The sequence below is a fragment of the Mizuhopecten yessoensis genome, unplaced genomic scaffold (genome assembly GCF_002113885.1).
Source record: "Mizuhopecten yessoensis strain PY_sf001 unplaced genomic scaffold, ASM211388v2 scaffold9987, whole genome shotgun sequence".
Taxonomy (NCBI): Eukaryota; Metazoa; Mollusca; class Bivalvia; order Pectinida; family Pectinidae; genus Mizuhopecten; species Mizuhopecten yessoensis.
This window is the reverse complement of record NW_018408322.1, coordinates 439122-453410: the sequence shown is the minus strand read 5'-3', so window position 1 is coordinate 453410 and position 14289 is coordinate 439122. Positions and strand designations below refer to the sequence as shown.

Here is a 14289-nt window from a genome sequence, read left to right as displayed (position 1 = left end):
GATTGTCTTCAGAAAACTTTGTCTTTTGGTAGTGCCATTAGCTGGGTCAATGATACGTTGAAAATAACCTTTATATGTTTTTGTATGTAAATCTTTGTTAATAACAAAGAAATAATTACACAGACAATAGGTCAAGTTAAACCGTCTAATACAATCCTTATCACTGGTTGACATAGAGTTAAACTTCTGCGGTACACGACTTCCTTCCGGTTGCGCACGCAGGTTGATTTTCAATAATTGTAATTAACTATCAATAACTTATATGATTCAAATCACTTCATTTCGTAAATAGTTCACAAAAAACGACGTAATTGCATTAGTTTTCATTTGCTAAAGGAACAATGATGATAAAATTCCCTTGTGAGCTTCAATGAATATTTGCGAGATACATGTATTAGGAATATTCTTTTCGCGAAATTATATACCTCACAAAAATTGACTTATTTCCAGTATAAGGATGGTGTACGTTATAACATTTGGTAAAAAAAGAAAAGAAAAAAAGAACACTAGTATAAGAAACGGCTGCAAAGCAAGGAAGAGCACAACATTAAATAATCAAACAGACAGAGAGTTTAACAGAACATGATAAATAAACGTAAACATCGGACACAATGCGTTAATAATATTACATTTTTCTATATATATATTGTAATAGTTAGAGAATTTGAAAATAATTCTCACTGTTTTAAACCATGGGCATTTAATATGTTAAAACGCTTGCCCAGATATGATATTTTATCACAATTTAATAACATATTTTCAGTTTTAGTAACTTTCAAGAGGTACATTAGTTTACACACAGAATACCAAGAAACCATGCTACTGAACACACACGTACATGCTGTACTAGTCCTAAGGGATCGGTCATTAATCAGCAAATATGACCATCATAACGAAAACGTCAGCGGGGAGTGAAGAAGCGTTAAATAACGGTAGGCTAGAATAATATTATAAACATACAATGATAAAATTGTTACTGAAAATGACTTGATATTCTAGTGGAAAGGGCATTTCCCTCACTATCAAAATAAATTAATATAATGAGGTGTAGCTAGGTGTCTGATTACAAACAACTTTGCAATGTAGTAAATATTTGTGCTATTCAAACGCAGATGTAGTGACCGATGACATTCTGTATCACTTGTTCAAGCTTTCTATGATAAGTGGCGCATAAGATCTTATTTTTCCGCAATTTTGCCCAAAACCATCTATAAATATGAGTATTTTCTTGTTTGTGTTCCTTAAGTCAGCCGGAATCCTTGTTAATTAAATTTCATTTAAAGGTGAATAAATTTAAATGAGTAATATTTTGTTAATTACCAATTGCAAAATAAACTTAATACAGTATTAAAACAACACAAAAAATACATTACTAGACAATGTTCCTCAGGTTAATTATAATAATATTTGGATTTTTTTTTTATTAACTTAAAAGAAAAAACCCAATAAGGTTCATACAATTTTTTAAATTGTACTTGCGATTTTTTAAAATTAGAGTAATCTACCTTTGAAAGAATCTAATACATCCGAAGTATGTCCTTAATTCATTAACCATGTCTTAATATTACTATTCACAAACAAATGTCTGACAACTTTCTTAATTTGAAACTCTTTGGAATAGGAGATTCGTGTCAGTAAGGTAGCATATACCCTTAACTTTTATCAAGCTATTGAAGAAAGATGAATCCAAGAACCTGAAACAGTGTTTAGTTATATCCCTTTTTAAAATGACGAGTGTTTTTTTTTTAAAAAGCTTTCCGATATATCAGCAATCAATCAATTAAATCCGACCTTTTATTCATGAAGTTAATTTCACATTTTTCTCATTGAGTTAAATTATCTAAAAGGAGACGAAATTTACCGAAAGCATACAACGGGAGGTAACTCGAGGAACCACTAGACTCTTTGTCAGTAAACGCAGTATTGGTACATGTTATCCAAGAATATCCTCCTACCTCCGTACATGTGCCGATTAAACAAGTGAACCCTACTATCCCTGTACGTGTACCGAGTAAGCACGTGTCCGTTTTCCCCCTCGCTGAACTGCTCAATAAGCACTTGCATCTTCTTACTTTCGCACAAGTGCTTAGTCAGTACGTGCACGCGTTCACTCCTTATCTTGCACAAGTTCTGAGTAAGCACATGCATACTTCTTCTCTCGCACTGGTGCTGAGCATGCACTAGTTCACTCTTTCCCCCCTAGAGTGCTTAATAAGTACATACCAGCACACTCTTACTCTCCTTCAAGTGCTAGGTAAGCACGTGCATATTTTGTCCTTCGACACGTGCTAAGTAAGCATATATATATATATAAACAGAAATGACGTCTAAATCAGGTGTCTAAATTTCGCCTTTGGGTTTTTGGCCTGGATTGTTTTATAACATAAACGTTTCCCGGTACCAAATAAATTTCCCAGAACGACAAAGTGCCACTGTTCCAGATTCATTTTACGTAAAAAAAACCACGAAGGAGAAATTTAGACATGTACTGATGGTTTTGATTGCTGCAACAGCCTATAAATAAATAAAAATGACTTTAATACATTATCACAAATATAGATAGGCTGACGTGTACATATAACACACAGCCCATGTTGAGTTTGAAAAGGCGTATGGCCACAGAACACCACTCATAAATAGTAAATGCTATATAAAGTATGTTACGACGATGTCAGGAGTATGGATGAGGTAGACGGACTGTTTGGGGGTGAGGCGAGGACTACCGACGACCCGGGTATCTGGGGCTATGACGTTCCTCTTCCAGCAGGTGTAGTATCGGTAACTGACTATTTTCCACTCCTTCACAGAATCCCTTTCGCATGTCAAAACGACCCCCCGCACAGGCAGGCTGCATACATTCATTTCGCTTGACACATCTTCAGAAAAAAACCAAAAAGAGAATACCAATGTGTTAACAAAACCATATACAATTCGATGTAAATATCAAAATCGGTCAAACAAGGACAAAATGTGAAAAAAGGAAAAATTTAGACGGATACCATTAACAAAAATATTCAAGGAGAATAACACTAGACGTTCCGAAAGGTTAAAAGGAATAAAGGTTTCAAAGAAATTATTTTTAATTCTGGTCTATTATTTCATTTCAACTTCAAGGCATAATGATCGAGATACTATTTATAGACAACACTTTAAAATTTAAATCCTGAATAGGTTTTTCATAACGAATATTTGCATAAATTACCATGAAAGGTAAAATAAGGGGTATAAGTAGACTAAAATCGTTTATAAAGAAAAATATGTATCCTTAAATGCAAAATTTGAAAAATTATTTTATATTTCTATATATTTAGATTTTGTATTAGCAGAAACGGATATTTTTTAGTTAAAATCTGAGAACTTACTTGATGTTTATTATAGAGATTTGTGTTAACATATTTGCATAACACCACACATTCAGCGTTTGACCTAAAACATCGTGATTAAATAATATCTAATCTTTGAAAAAAATATAACTTTTACATATGTCCCAACGTTATAAAACATTATCGCAGTGAATATATTAATGTTGGGATTTTTTATTGTTCATCTCGGAAAAAAACTACGTTCTTAAAACATATCTCAAGGTATAAATAATTAAACATTACGTTTGTTGAATTACTCACTCAAATTCTTTGTGTTTGAGGGGCTCCATGCCATACTTGATCTTGTTGCAATGAATTGAATTTTTCTTGCAATCACAAACACACTCCTCGTGTGGGCGTGACATAAAAAATGGATGTGGACACCTCAACGAACACCTGGCGAAAAAAATAAAAAGGACATCGATAAAGAACAAATTCCTCAAATACGTAAGTAATTTACTGAGGACATAAACCAGATATAAAAACAATGGTACTACCATATGTAAGGAAATTGGGTACATTGCGTGTTATAAATGTTATCTGTGATAGGGTGTAAGATCTATCTAACCGGAGAACCCGGCGACACTCCACTTGTTCAGTCAGCTGACCCAATATCATTTACGTACGATCGAGGAATCGAAACCCGGCCGTCTTGGTGAAGTCAAAGTCAAAAGTTTTTATTTAGAGTCGGTACATGGTATAACAATACAACATTAGCTCTAAGGAGCTATTAAAACCGACTAACATACAGGAAATACACATTGCATAATAAAACAGTTACAAAGTCAATACTTTACTCATACATCACATTTCATTTTCAGCTAGGTTAGCACTATCATTTGTTAAAAGCACATGTACACAAGTAGCTGTTTAAAATAGCAGATATCTGTCTAAAAACATGGGGTGTAAAAGCATATTTAAAACCTTGTGTACTTGTATGAGAGTAGTAAGTGATGCTATGTTGTTGTGTGGTATATTATGTAGGTTGTTAGCATGTGACACATTTACATTGTGGTCCGTACCAGCTGTTTATAAGTGTTTTGAATTGCGAAAGTGTTGTTGCTGTTCGAAATTGGGCTGGCAGAGAAGTCCATATTTTTGGTGCTTCAGATCGAAAAGAGTGTTTGCCAAATTTGGTAGTTCTTACTTGTGGTATGTCTGCTGTGTTGTGGTATCTAAAGGAGTATGGCTTTTGTGTGGTACTGATGAGGTCATGCAGGTATGTGGGTGTTTGTTTGTAATTTTGTGAAGGGCGAGTGCGCTGTCCACTGCGCCACCCGACTAACGGGGATTTAGGGATGAGGGGCCTCTTACTTGGGTAGGGGATTTAGGGAAGAGGGGCTACTTACTCGGGTAAAGGGTTGAGGTTCTGACAGGAACAGTGGGTGTGGTTTTCAAACAACACCCACTCAACGCTGTCTGTGCTTTTTTCCACCGTTTCTTCATCCATATTGTAATCAAATGTCTGTAAAAATATTGACATTGTCTATAAGTTTTTTTTTAACGAATATCACGTGATCATACATAAACTACTTTAGCAAACTGTTATCCAGACTAGTGAAATCTGCCTTTTACCAGTATCAAGGGGTAATTTGAGTCCGTCTAGAGCTGTGCTTATATACACTTTATTCATTTTACAACAAGTTACTCTATCTTATAGATGTAAGTGCGCAGAGGGTCTTAATATGGGAGGAAACCGGAGTACCCGGAGAAAACCTACTGCCCGTGATTTACAGTTTCTATTATGACGTTAAGTATGGGGAAATTACTTACGATGAAAGGTTTCCACACAATTTGGACGTTCAGTGGTCGACATTCTTGAGAATCGAACCAACAACATCCGGTCACGTTCCGACATTTATGAATCACTGTAAATTTTGGGATATACATTTTGTGGGCGTCTCCCGTAAAGTCTCTGACCCGTACAATTTCTGGTCGTGGTTGACTGCACTCTCCTAATGGTCCCGTCTTAATCTCCTCATAATGCTCCAGAGCTTTCTGCATCACTGTCAAATACACAAACAAAATTATTGTCAAATACACACGACGTCACTGTCAAATAAACACACGATATCACTGTCAAATACACACGATATTACTGTCAAATATACCCACGATATCACTGTCAAACAAAAACACGACATCACGGTCACATATAAACACGATATCACTGTCAAACATACACACTATCACTGTCAAATACACACGATATCACTGTAAAACAAACATGATATCACTGTCATATATTAACAAATCACTGCCAAACACACGATATCACACGACATCACTATCAAATACACACGATATCACTGTAAAACAAACACGATATCACTGTCATATATTAACAAATCACTGTCAAAACACACGACGTCACTGTCAAAACACACGACATCACTGTCAAATACACACGATATCACTGTCAAAACACACGATATCACTGTCAAACATTAACACGACATCACTATCAAACGTACACGACATCACTATAAATATACACGACATCACTATCAAATACACACGATATTACTGTCAAATATCAACACGACATCACTATCATATATACACCAGACATCGCTGTCAAATACTGTCAGATATGTACGCATTACTGTCAATCTCAAAAACAAGATTTTAAAATATTTCAACGTTAAAATGTTACGTGCCCCACTTACCTATACGATCTTCGTCGTTATAATCCCATTCGTCATTGTAATAATCGTAGTCTCTCTTATGTGACCCTGACACGTCATCAACCACGTCAGAACTCTCTTCATTATATATCAGCTTAGTGATAGCATCGTCTGATATACTCTTATTCACTAGAAACATTCGTATGACGTCATAATGCGTCCTCAAGTCTAGTATATTTCTCTCGAATTCCTCTAACGCTATAGGTTTGTATATGTTGGGTTCCTGTAAAAAGATAAAACAAAGATACATACAAGCTGAGTTTTGATGTTGATTATTGTTTTTTTATCCTTGATTATTTTTCATAAAAACAAACAAAAATTAATAACAAAACAAAACAAAAAACATTAACAAACAAAAACATACAAGCAAATATAAAATATCTATAAAGAGGAAAGCAAACTGGTGACACAGCTGGTAATACATTTGTAATTTTTCACTGAAACTAAGCTACGCCTCCGTCGATGTATCACGAAATCTCTTTATAACGCCAGCGTTTCGCTAGACAAATCGTGGCAGTAAAACGAAATTTGATTTTATATATATAAGATGAAAACTAGAATAGACAATTTATGTTTCAACTTCAGGTAACATGGTTATAATATATTACCGTTTTTCGGCAAACATATGCGGGAAACATTTTCTTCAAAAGAAATTACGAATTTCTGTGTACAATACATTTAGATGTAAGGGAGATAACTCGAACTGTCATATGTATACTCGGGCAATAATCACGTCACACGCCGTATGAGTTGACAATCAATTACAAATGTACGTTCTATTTTTAACGTTGCTCTAAGGTGTATTAAAAGTGTTTTCTAATTCTGAAATGTAATTTGTAAGATTTCTTTACTCGAACAGATGTTCATATGAATGGCAGAAAGAAGTACAGAAAAATACCATACTTATCAATTTATTTTTTACTAAGAAAGGACTAGAGGCGTTAACGGCCATTTCCGGCCTCATCAGGCATTTAGAATTAGTTGTTATATTCGTAATCTGGAATAAATGAAGTCCGCAAATATGAAATTTCAAATTCATTTGACAACTGGTTTAGGAGATATGGCATTACACAGAGAGACATAAACCCGCATTTTCATAATAAAATCTGTGAATATCGTCTGTTGTGCGTTATTTGGTTGAAAATTGTCCATTTTGAAGGAAATTAACTAAACACTTTTCAATTTTTGAAATCCTCCGCATGCAACAAACAAAAAAATATTTGACATGATTAAACATTGTCCTAGTTCTAATGTTATTTTACGTCTGATGACAACATATATTCCTCCGCTCCTAAATACGAAAATGATTGAAGTCTGTCACCAGACTACTTCAGAATAATGTCAATATAAACGCAAGATTAATGAAAAATCGATTTGTCCATGCAAATAGTACATTTTAGCATGCTTTCACCATAATCAAATAAATCCCATTGTCATCCTGTGTTATGGTCGGTGACATCTGCTTTTTTGACTTATGCTATTATGATAATAACTGCAAATTTCTAAATTTCACATAGAGTTTAGATTCACAATCAGACATTTGTGTTGTTATTCGTGAAGTCTTGATTTCGTGTTTCAATTAACATGTATGTCTTAGGTTTTGCACGGATAACTTTTTTTAAGTGTCTTGAATTCGTGTTGTGTGCTTTACACCTTTGACGCAAATAATCCATAGGTAGCTGTATGGACCAGTTTAACACATTTATCTCCCTTTATCCATAGTAGTAGACAGAAATGGGTTAAAATAACGGGCCTGATTTATGAGGTTGGATCGATTTAAACACAGCTCAGTCTGAAAGTCTGAGTAAATGAATGGACTTGTTCCATATATAAAACGCTAAACAATGGACACAGCCTTTCGACATTTTTTTGTGAACATTTCGAATTGCGGATCAGTGACAGAGTAGGTAGGATAACATGCTTTATCATATGTTTACCAACAATCACTACCTTTTTGTATGAGTAAAAAGTTAAAGTTCCACAAGTTGATATCAGCCCGGGTGATATCACCCCCCCTTGGAGTGATGTCATCCCCCTAGAAAAGTGATATCACCCCCCCTAGAAAGGTGATACCACACCCCCTAGAAAGGTGATACCACACCCCCTAGAAATGTGATATCACCCCCCCCCCTTAGAAAAAAGATATCACCCCCCCCCTTGAAAAGTGATATCACACCCCCTAGGAAAGTGATATCACACCCTTTTGAAAGTGATATCAGACCCCTAGGAAAGTGATAGCACACCCCTTTGAAAGTGATATCAGACCCCTAGGAAAGTGATATCACCCCCCCTAGAAAAGTGATATCACATCCACTTGAAAGTGATATCACACCCCCTAGAAAAGTGATATCATACCCCCTAGAAAAGTGATATCACACCCCCTAGAAAAGTGATATCATACCCCCTAGAAAAGTGATATCACACCCCCTTGAAAAGGGATATCACAACCCCTAGGAAAGTGATATCACACCCCTTTGAAAGTGATATCAGACCCCTAGGAAAGAGATATCACACCCCTTTGAAACTGATATCAGACCCCTAGGAAAGTGATATCACACCCCTTTTAAAGTGATATCACCCCCCCTAGAAAAGTGATATCGCCCCCCTAGAAAAGTGATATCACCCCCCTAGAAAAGAGATATCATCCCTCATAGAAAAGTGATATCCCCCCCCCCCCCTAGAAAAGTGATATCGCCCCCCTAGAAAAGTGATATCATCCCCCCTAGAAAAGTGATATCACACCCCCTAGAAAAGTGATATCACCCCCCTAGAAAAGTGATATCATCCCTCATAGAAAAGTGATATCACCCCCCCCCCCTAGAAAAGTGATATCACACCCCTTTGAAAGTGATATCACACCCCCTAGAAATGTGATATCACACCCCTCCCAAATGTCCGGATGTTGCCGCTTCCGCTTATTGCTGTCTGCAAAAAGATGAAGTGTATTAAAGTCGCTTTACCCGTGCCCGCTGTATCCGATCATGTCCTTTCAATAAATGACCTACCATTTATCATGACAAATTCAAAAGTTCTTCCTTGTCATCCTCACACAGCCCTTCTCGGTAAGGCTTTAAAATAGGTGATGCCTGTGTCTTATCCACTTGTACGTTTAAAACAATAAAATAGATTTGAAATGAAACTACATGTCATAGAATCCAAAAATGTTCACAATAAAATATATGAAATTAAAAAAATGCAAATACTATAATAAACTTTTTGAGGAATTAGTATATTAAAATCCATGTCAAATACACAAGTAGAAATTCAGAAATGCAATGAACGACGTTATCAAATGATTCACTCTGCATAAATGAATATTCATGGAATGTATGTAATTTTGTATGTGCATATGCAATCTTAATTAAAAACTGCGTTGATCCAAGTGCAGACGGAATTTAAAGCTGTTATACAGTGGGGTCATATAGCAATCTCTGTGCAGACGGACTTCAATGATACAGTACCTATCAATCATTTTCGATATATACATACATATATTCCGCCCAAGCGAAAATTAAATCTGTATGATCAAATGGGCATTTCAACGTCAACTCATCATATTAGCAGCCCTTCGTGTTATTCATAAGATAAGCAGAGCTGACAGCGAGATAGCAGATGGAATAGATGTATAATCTAAATTGAAATATAGTGTGCATATTTTACAGATTGAATATTTGACAGACACACCTGTAGAATATCAAAAGGGCGACATAAATGTACGTATGTTAAATATCAAAAATGCCGTAAAATCAATCAATGTATCCCAGCACAAGGAACAGAGCTATTATGCCTTTGATCTCGTGGATGCACGGCTTATTCAAATATTCGTTACATATCGGCATATTTTTGAAGAACATATATTGATCGGGAATTGGTTAAAATGGGATTTATAAGTAAATCCAAATCTAAGCACATAGACCTTGTTACACTGCCATCATTATACGGTAAAACATCGTTATACTGCCACACTTTTCAGTAAAATCTCGTGATACTGCTATCATTATGGGAAAAACATCGTGATACTGCCATCATTATAGGTAAAACATCGGTATACTGCCATCATTATAGGTAAAACATCTTTATACTGCCACAATTTTCAGTAAAATATCGTGAAACAGCCATCATTATACGGTAAAACATCGTTATACTGCCATCATTATACGACAAAACATCGTTATACTGCTATCATTATACGACAAAACATCGTGATACTGCCATCATTATACGGTAAAACATCGTTATACTGCTATCATTATACGACAAAACATCGTTATACTGCCATCATTATACGACAAAATATCGTGATACTGCTATCATTATACGGTAAAATATCGTGATACTGCAATCATTATATGGTAAAACATCGTTATACTGCCATCAAAATACGGTAAAATATCGTTATACTGCCATCATTACACTGTAAAATATCGTGATACTGCCACAATTCTTAGTAAAATCTCGTGATAGGTAAAACATCGTTATACTGCCATCATTATAGGTAAAACATCGGTATACTGCCATCATTATAGGTAAAACATCTTTATACTGCCACAATTTTCAGTAAAATATCGTGATACTGCCATCATTATACGGTAAAACATCGTTATACTGCCATCATTATACGACAAAATATCGTGATACTGATATCATTATATGGTAAAACATCGTTATACTGCCATCAAAATACGGTAAAATATCGTTATACTGCCATCATTACACCGTAAAATATCGTGATACTGCCACAATTCTTAGTAAAATCTCGTGATAGGTAAAACATCGTTATACTGCCATCATTATAGGTAAAACATCGGTATACTATCGTTATACTGACCCCACTATACGGTAAAACATCTTTATACTGACGCCATTTTACGGTAAAATATCGTGATACTGCCATCATAATACGGTTAAATATCGTTATACCGCCATCTCTATACGGTAAAACATCGTTATACTGCCATCATTATACGGTAAAATATCGTGATACTGCCATCATTATGCGGTAAAATATCGTTATACTGCCATTATTATACGGCAAAACATCGTATTACTGACGCCATTATACGGTAAAATATCGTTATACTGGCGCCATTTTCAGTAAAATATCGTGATTCTGCTTTCATTATCCCTAAAATTTCGTTATACAGAACCCATTTAACAGTAAAGCCTTGTTATACTGTCACCAATATATGCTTAATCTTCGTTATACTGCCACCACTATTAGTAAAAATTCGTTAGGCTGTCGTCATAATAGGGTAAAACTGTCACCATTATTCAGTAAAAATACGTTATACTGACGCCATTATATAGAGAATAATACATGCCTTTTTCCATATCACACCCAGTATCAACCCGAGACTGCAATACCAGCCCAAGGGCTGATATTGGTCGAGGGTTGATACTGGGTGTGATATTGAAAAAGGCGTGTTTTATTCTGATTATTACATACTTACTAATACAAACTACTATCTTATGATTTATTTTTATTTTTGAAATATTGAAAAACCCTTTTTTTCAAAAGGGGTGTGATATGGGTTTTGCGGGCTGATACGGGTTTTTGGGTGTGATACGGCGGGGGCTGATATGGGTTTTGGGGTGTGATACGGCGAGGGCTGATATGGGTTAGAGCAATTGTGTCGTATCGCATATACAAAATAAACGTATTTATTAGTAAGTATGTAATAAATAGTAAAACATTGTTAAACTGACGCCATTATAAAGTAAAACATTGTTATAATGACGCCAATTTATAGTAAAACATTGTTATACTGACGCCATAATATAGTAAAACTTCGTTATACTGCCACGATTACAAAATGAACCTTCATTATACAGCCACATTTAGATATGGCCAAATTCTGGTGTTATAAAGATGTTTATTTTTTCGTGGGAAAATCAATTTTCTAATATTTGCTTATCAAATGAACAAATAAAGTAGAAGGCACTCATATTTTAATTTGTTACACAATAGTTTTTTTTCAAAAAGCAAAGTTGTCAAACCGTTTTAGCTCTACAAGTTCTAATCTCTAGAATTTAATTAATTTATTTCATTTTAGTAGTAAGTTGTCTGTGTTCAAAATTGAATAACGATTTATCTCCGACAGTGGCCGAAAAAACCAACAAATATGTACAACAAGTGATGTATTCATCTCAAAGACCGAACCCAACATGCTTTAATTATTGAAAGAACTAATCTTTCAATATTTACCCTTCCAGTCAAATGGTTTTGATAAAAGCGCACGCTATCTACCATGCAGACCCCTATTCGTCCTTGAGATATTAAGCGCTATCAACACCAGCTTGGCCCTCCGTTCACCTCGCCACTCGTATACACTTTCTCGTTAGGTAAGATAAACACTATTGCGCAGCATACTTCAACTCTGAACGGATCTTTCACTCGAACAAAATATTTTGAGGTGGCTTTTCGAAAAATTGGTGCAAAATCATCATCGGATATCGTTGTAGAAAACCTCCGTTTCCTAATCGCTGTTTCAAATTATCGTCGAAAATTGTTCATCGTGTAAATTTGATAAAAATGAAATCTTGCATACAACAGTTGGTTATCTAGAGGTTTCCCAAACGTGATGGTGTAACACTTTACAGCGATGCGGTATAACCCTGGGATTCGCTCCGACTGGTAGTGATTTCATGGTCAATCTTTAGATTACGACGCCAGGTTACAATGCTTTGCGTCGTAATCTGTATTCATGAAACCGTTCTCATGTTCAAACATGGATTCTGTACTCCAACCAGATTTCCTGTCACTCGCTTAAATCATGTAAAATAATCAAAAAGTCAAATGTAAACATTGAAAACAGTATTCGGCTTTAAGTTTCTTCATTGTTTCCAAATCATTGACAAAATAAGATTTTATTATTGATTTATAACCGAAACAAGAAATTAGGCTTGAGCTCAAAATCTATGCTTGAGCCTGAGAACGGTTTCATGAATACGGGCCCCGGAAACAGTAAATAATATATTTCATGTTGCATCATTTCACAGGAAACATGAGGTTTTCTGGCTATGACATGAACGTTTTGGGAGGATAAAAGCTCCCCTAACTCGTGAAATTAAATTTATTCTTGCTAATTAATTTTAAATGACACTCGGTATTAAAGCTCCATGTCTTATACAATTGAGACATTAAGTGACCCGAGGTAGAAAAACATGATAACAGTATTAACGTGCTGGCGTGCACCCATCCATCTACGTACTAGGATGCGACTCCCTAACGGGTTACCAACATGTTTTCCAATTCTCAGCAGGTTTAACCACCGAGTCGTGAGTGAATAACCTATAGTGTTTGTGGGGGAAACTAGGTACAAATGTATACATCTAACTTAATTTATTTGAGCATAATGACAACAAACGTCATTTTAAAAGAGAGATTTATATGCGTGTATTCAAGATATTGGCATGTATTTATATTGGTAGATTTTGTCCTAATATCCACACAAATCCACAATAATTATGAAACAAGTTATTTCAACTTATATTAATCACTCTTGTTGGCCCGGTGGTTAGCGCGCGGGGGAGAAAAAACAACGTGGTCGGGCAGGTGATCCCACACCTTTTCACGTCCGATCGGGGAATCGAACTCCGGCCGCCTTGGTGAAAGGTGAATGCGTTATATCCACTGCGCCACCCAACCATCCCGGGGGTAGGGGGAATTCGGATCACTCTGGACAAAAACGATCAAGACTTAGTGAATGGGCTGAGGCGATCTGAGTGTCTTAGGGGATCAAACAGTTTTATTATAGAAATGAAAAAAAAAACCTTTTCTTAAACAAGGTTTTCAAAATGCATTTTTTTCAGTATATTTTTGCACAGTATGTGTTCTTTAGATACAATTGAAAAATATGGAATTAAATAAACAATCTATATTTATGACTGAATACTTAAAGGTCTATCGTATGCGATCGAATCGAATCTCCTGTCTATTCTTATTATGTTTAGATAATGTTATATGTATATACGCATGTACCAATGAATCGGCATTTGTAGTTGAAAAATTGTGCGGCTCAAAAAAAAAAAAAGGCTATTTTTTTCTTCTGGATTAAGAAGTGTGATTCTAACCATGAAAGCAAGAGTTTCCAATTTACATTTTCAGTGTTTCACTTTTCAATGATTTACATTTTTAGTGATTCATTTCAATTCATAGCCCTCCGGCAATTTTTTACTATTTGAAATATTTTATTGTTTTTTAAGTATGAAGCATGAAGTTTCCAAACATACCACCAACG

At 35.3% G+C, this 14289-nt stretch overlaps 1 protein-coding gene across 2 annotated transcripts in view; it reads right to left on the bottom strand.

Annotated features, from left to right (window-relative positions):
• Window positions 1-1433: 1433 nt before the first annotated feature.
• The window catches only part of LOC110459240, a 78403-nt gene continuing 65547 nt past the window's right edge, over window positions 1434-14289 (bottom strand). For both annotated transcript variants that reach the window (XM_021511403.1, XM_021511404.1), the window contains 5 exons: window positions 6032-6272; window positions 5136-5368; window positions 4712-4827; window positions 3624-3758; window positions 1434-2876 (listed from right to left, as the gene is read on the bottom strand). In XM_021511403.1, the coding sequence (XP_021367078.1) occupies window positions 2720-2876; window positions 3624-3758; window positions 4712-4827; window positions 5136-5368; window positions 6032-6272 (882 nt within the window). In that variant the 3' untranslated portion in view covers window positions 1434-2719. The remainder of the gene's footprint in view (window positions 2877-3623; window positions 3759-4711; window positions 4828-5135; window positions 5369-6031; window positions 6273-14289) is intronic.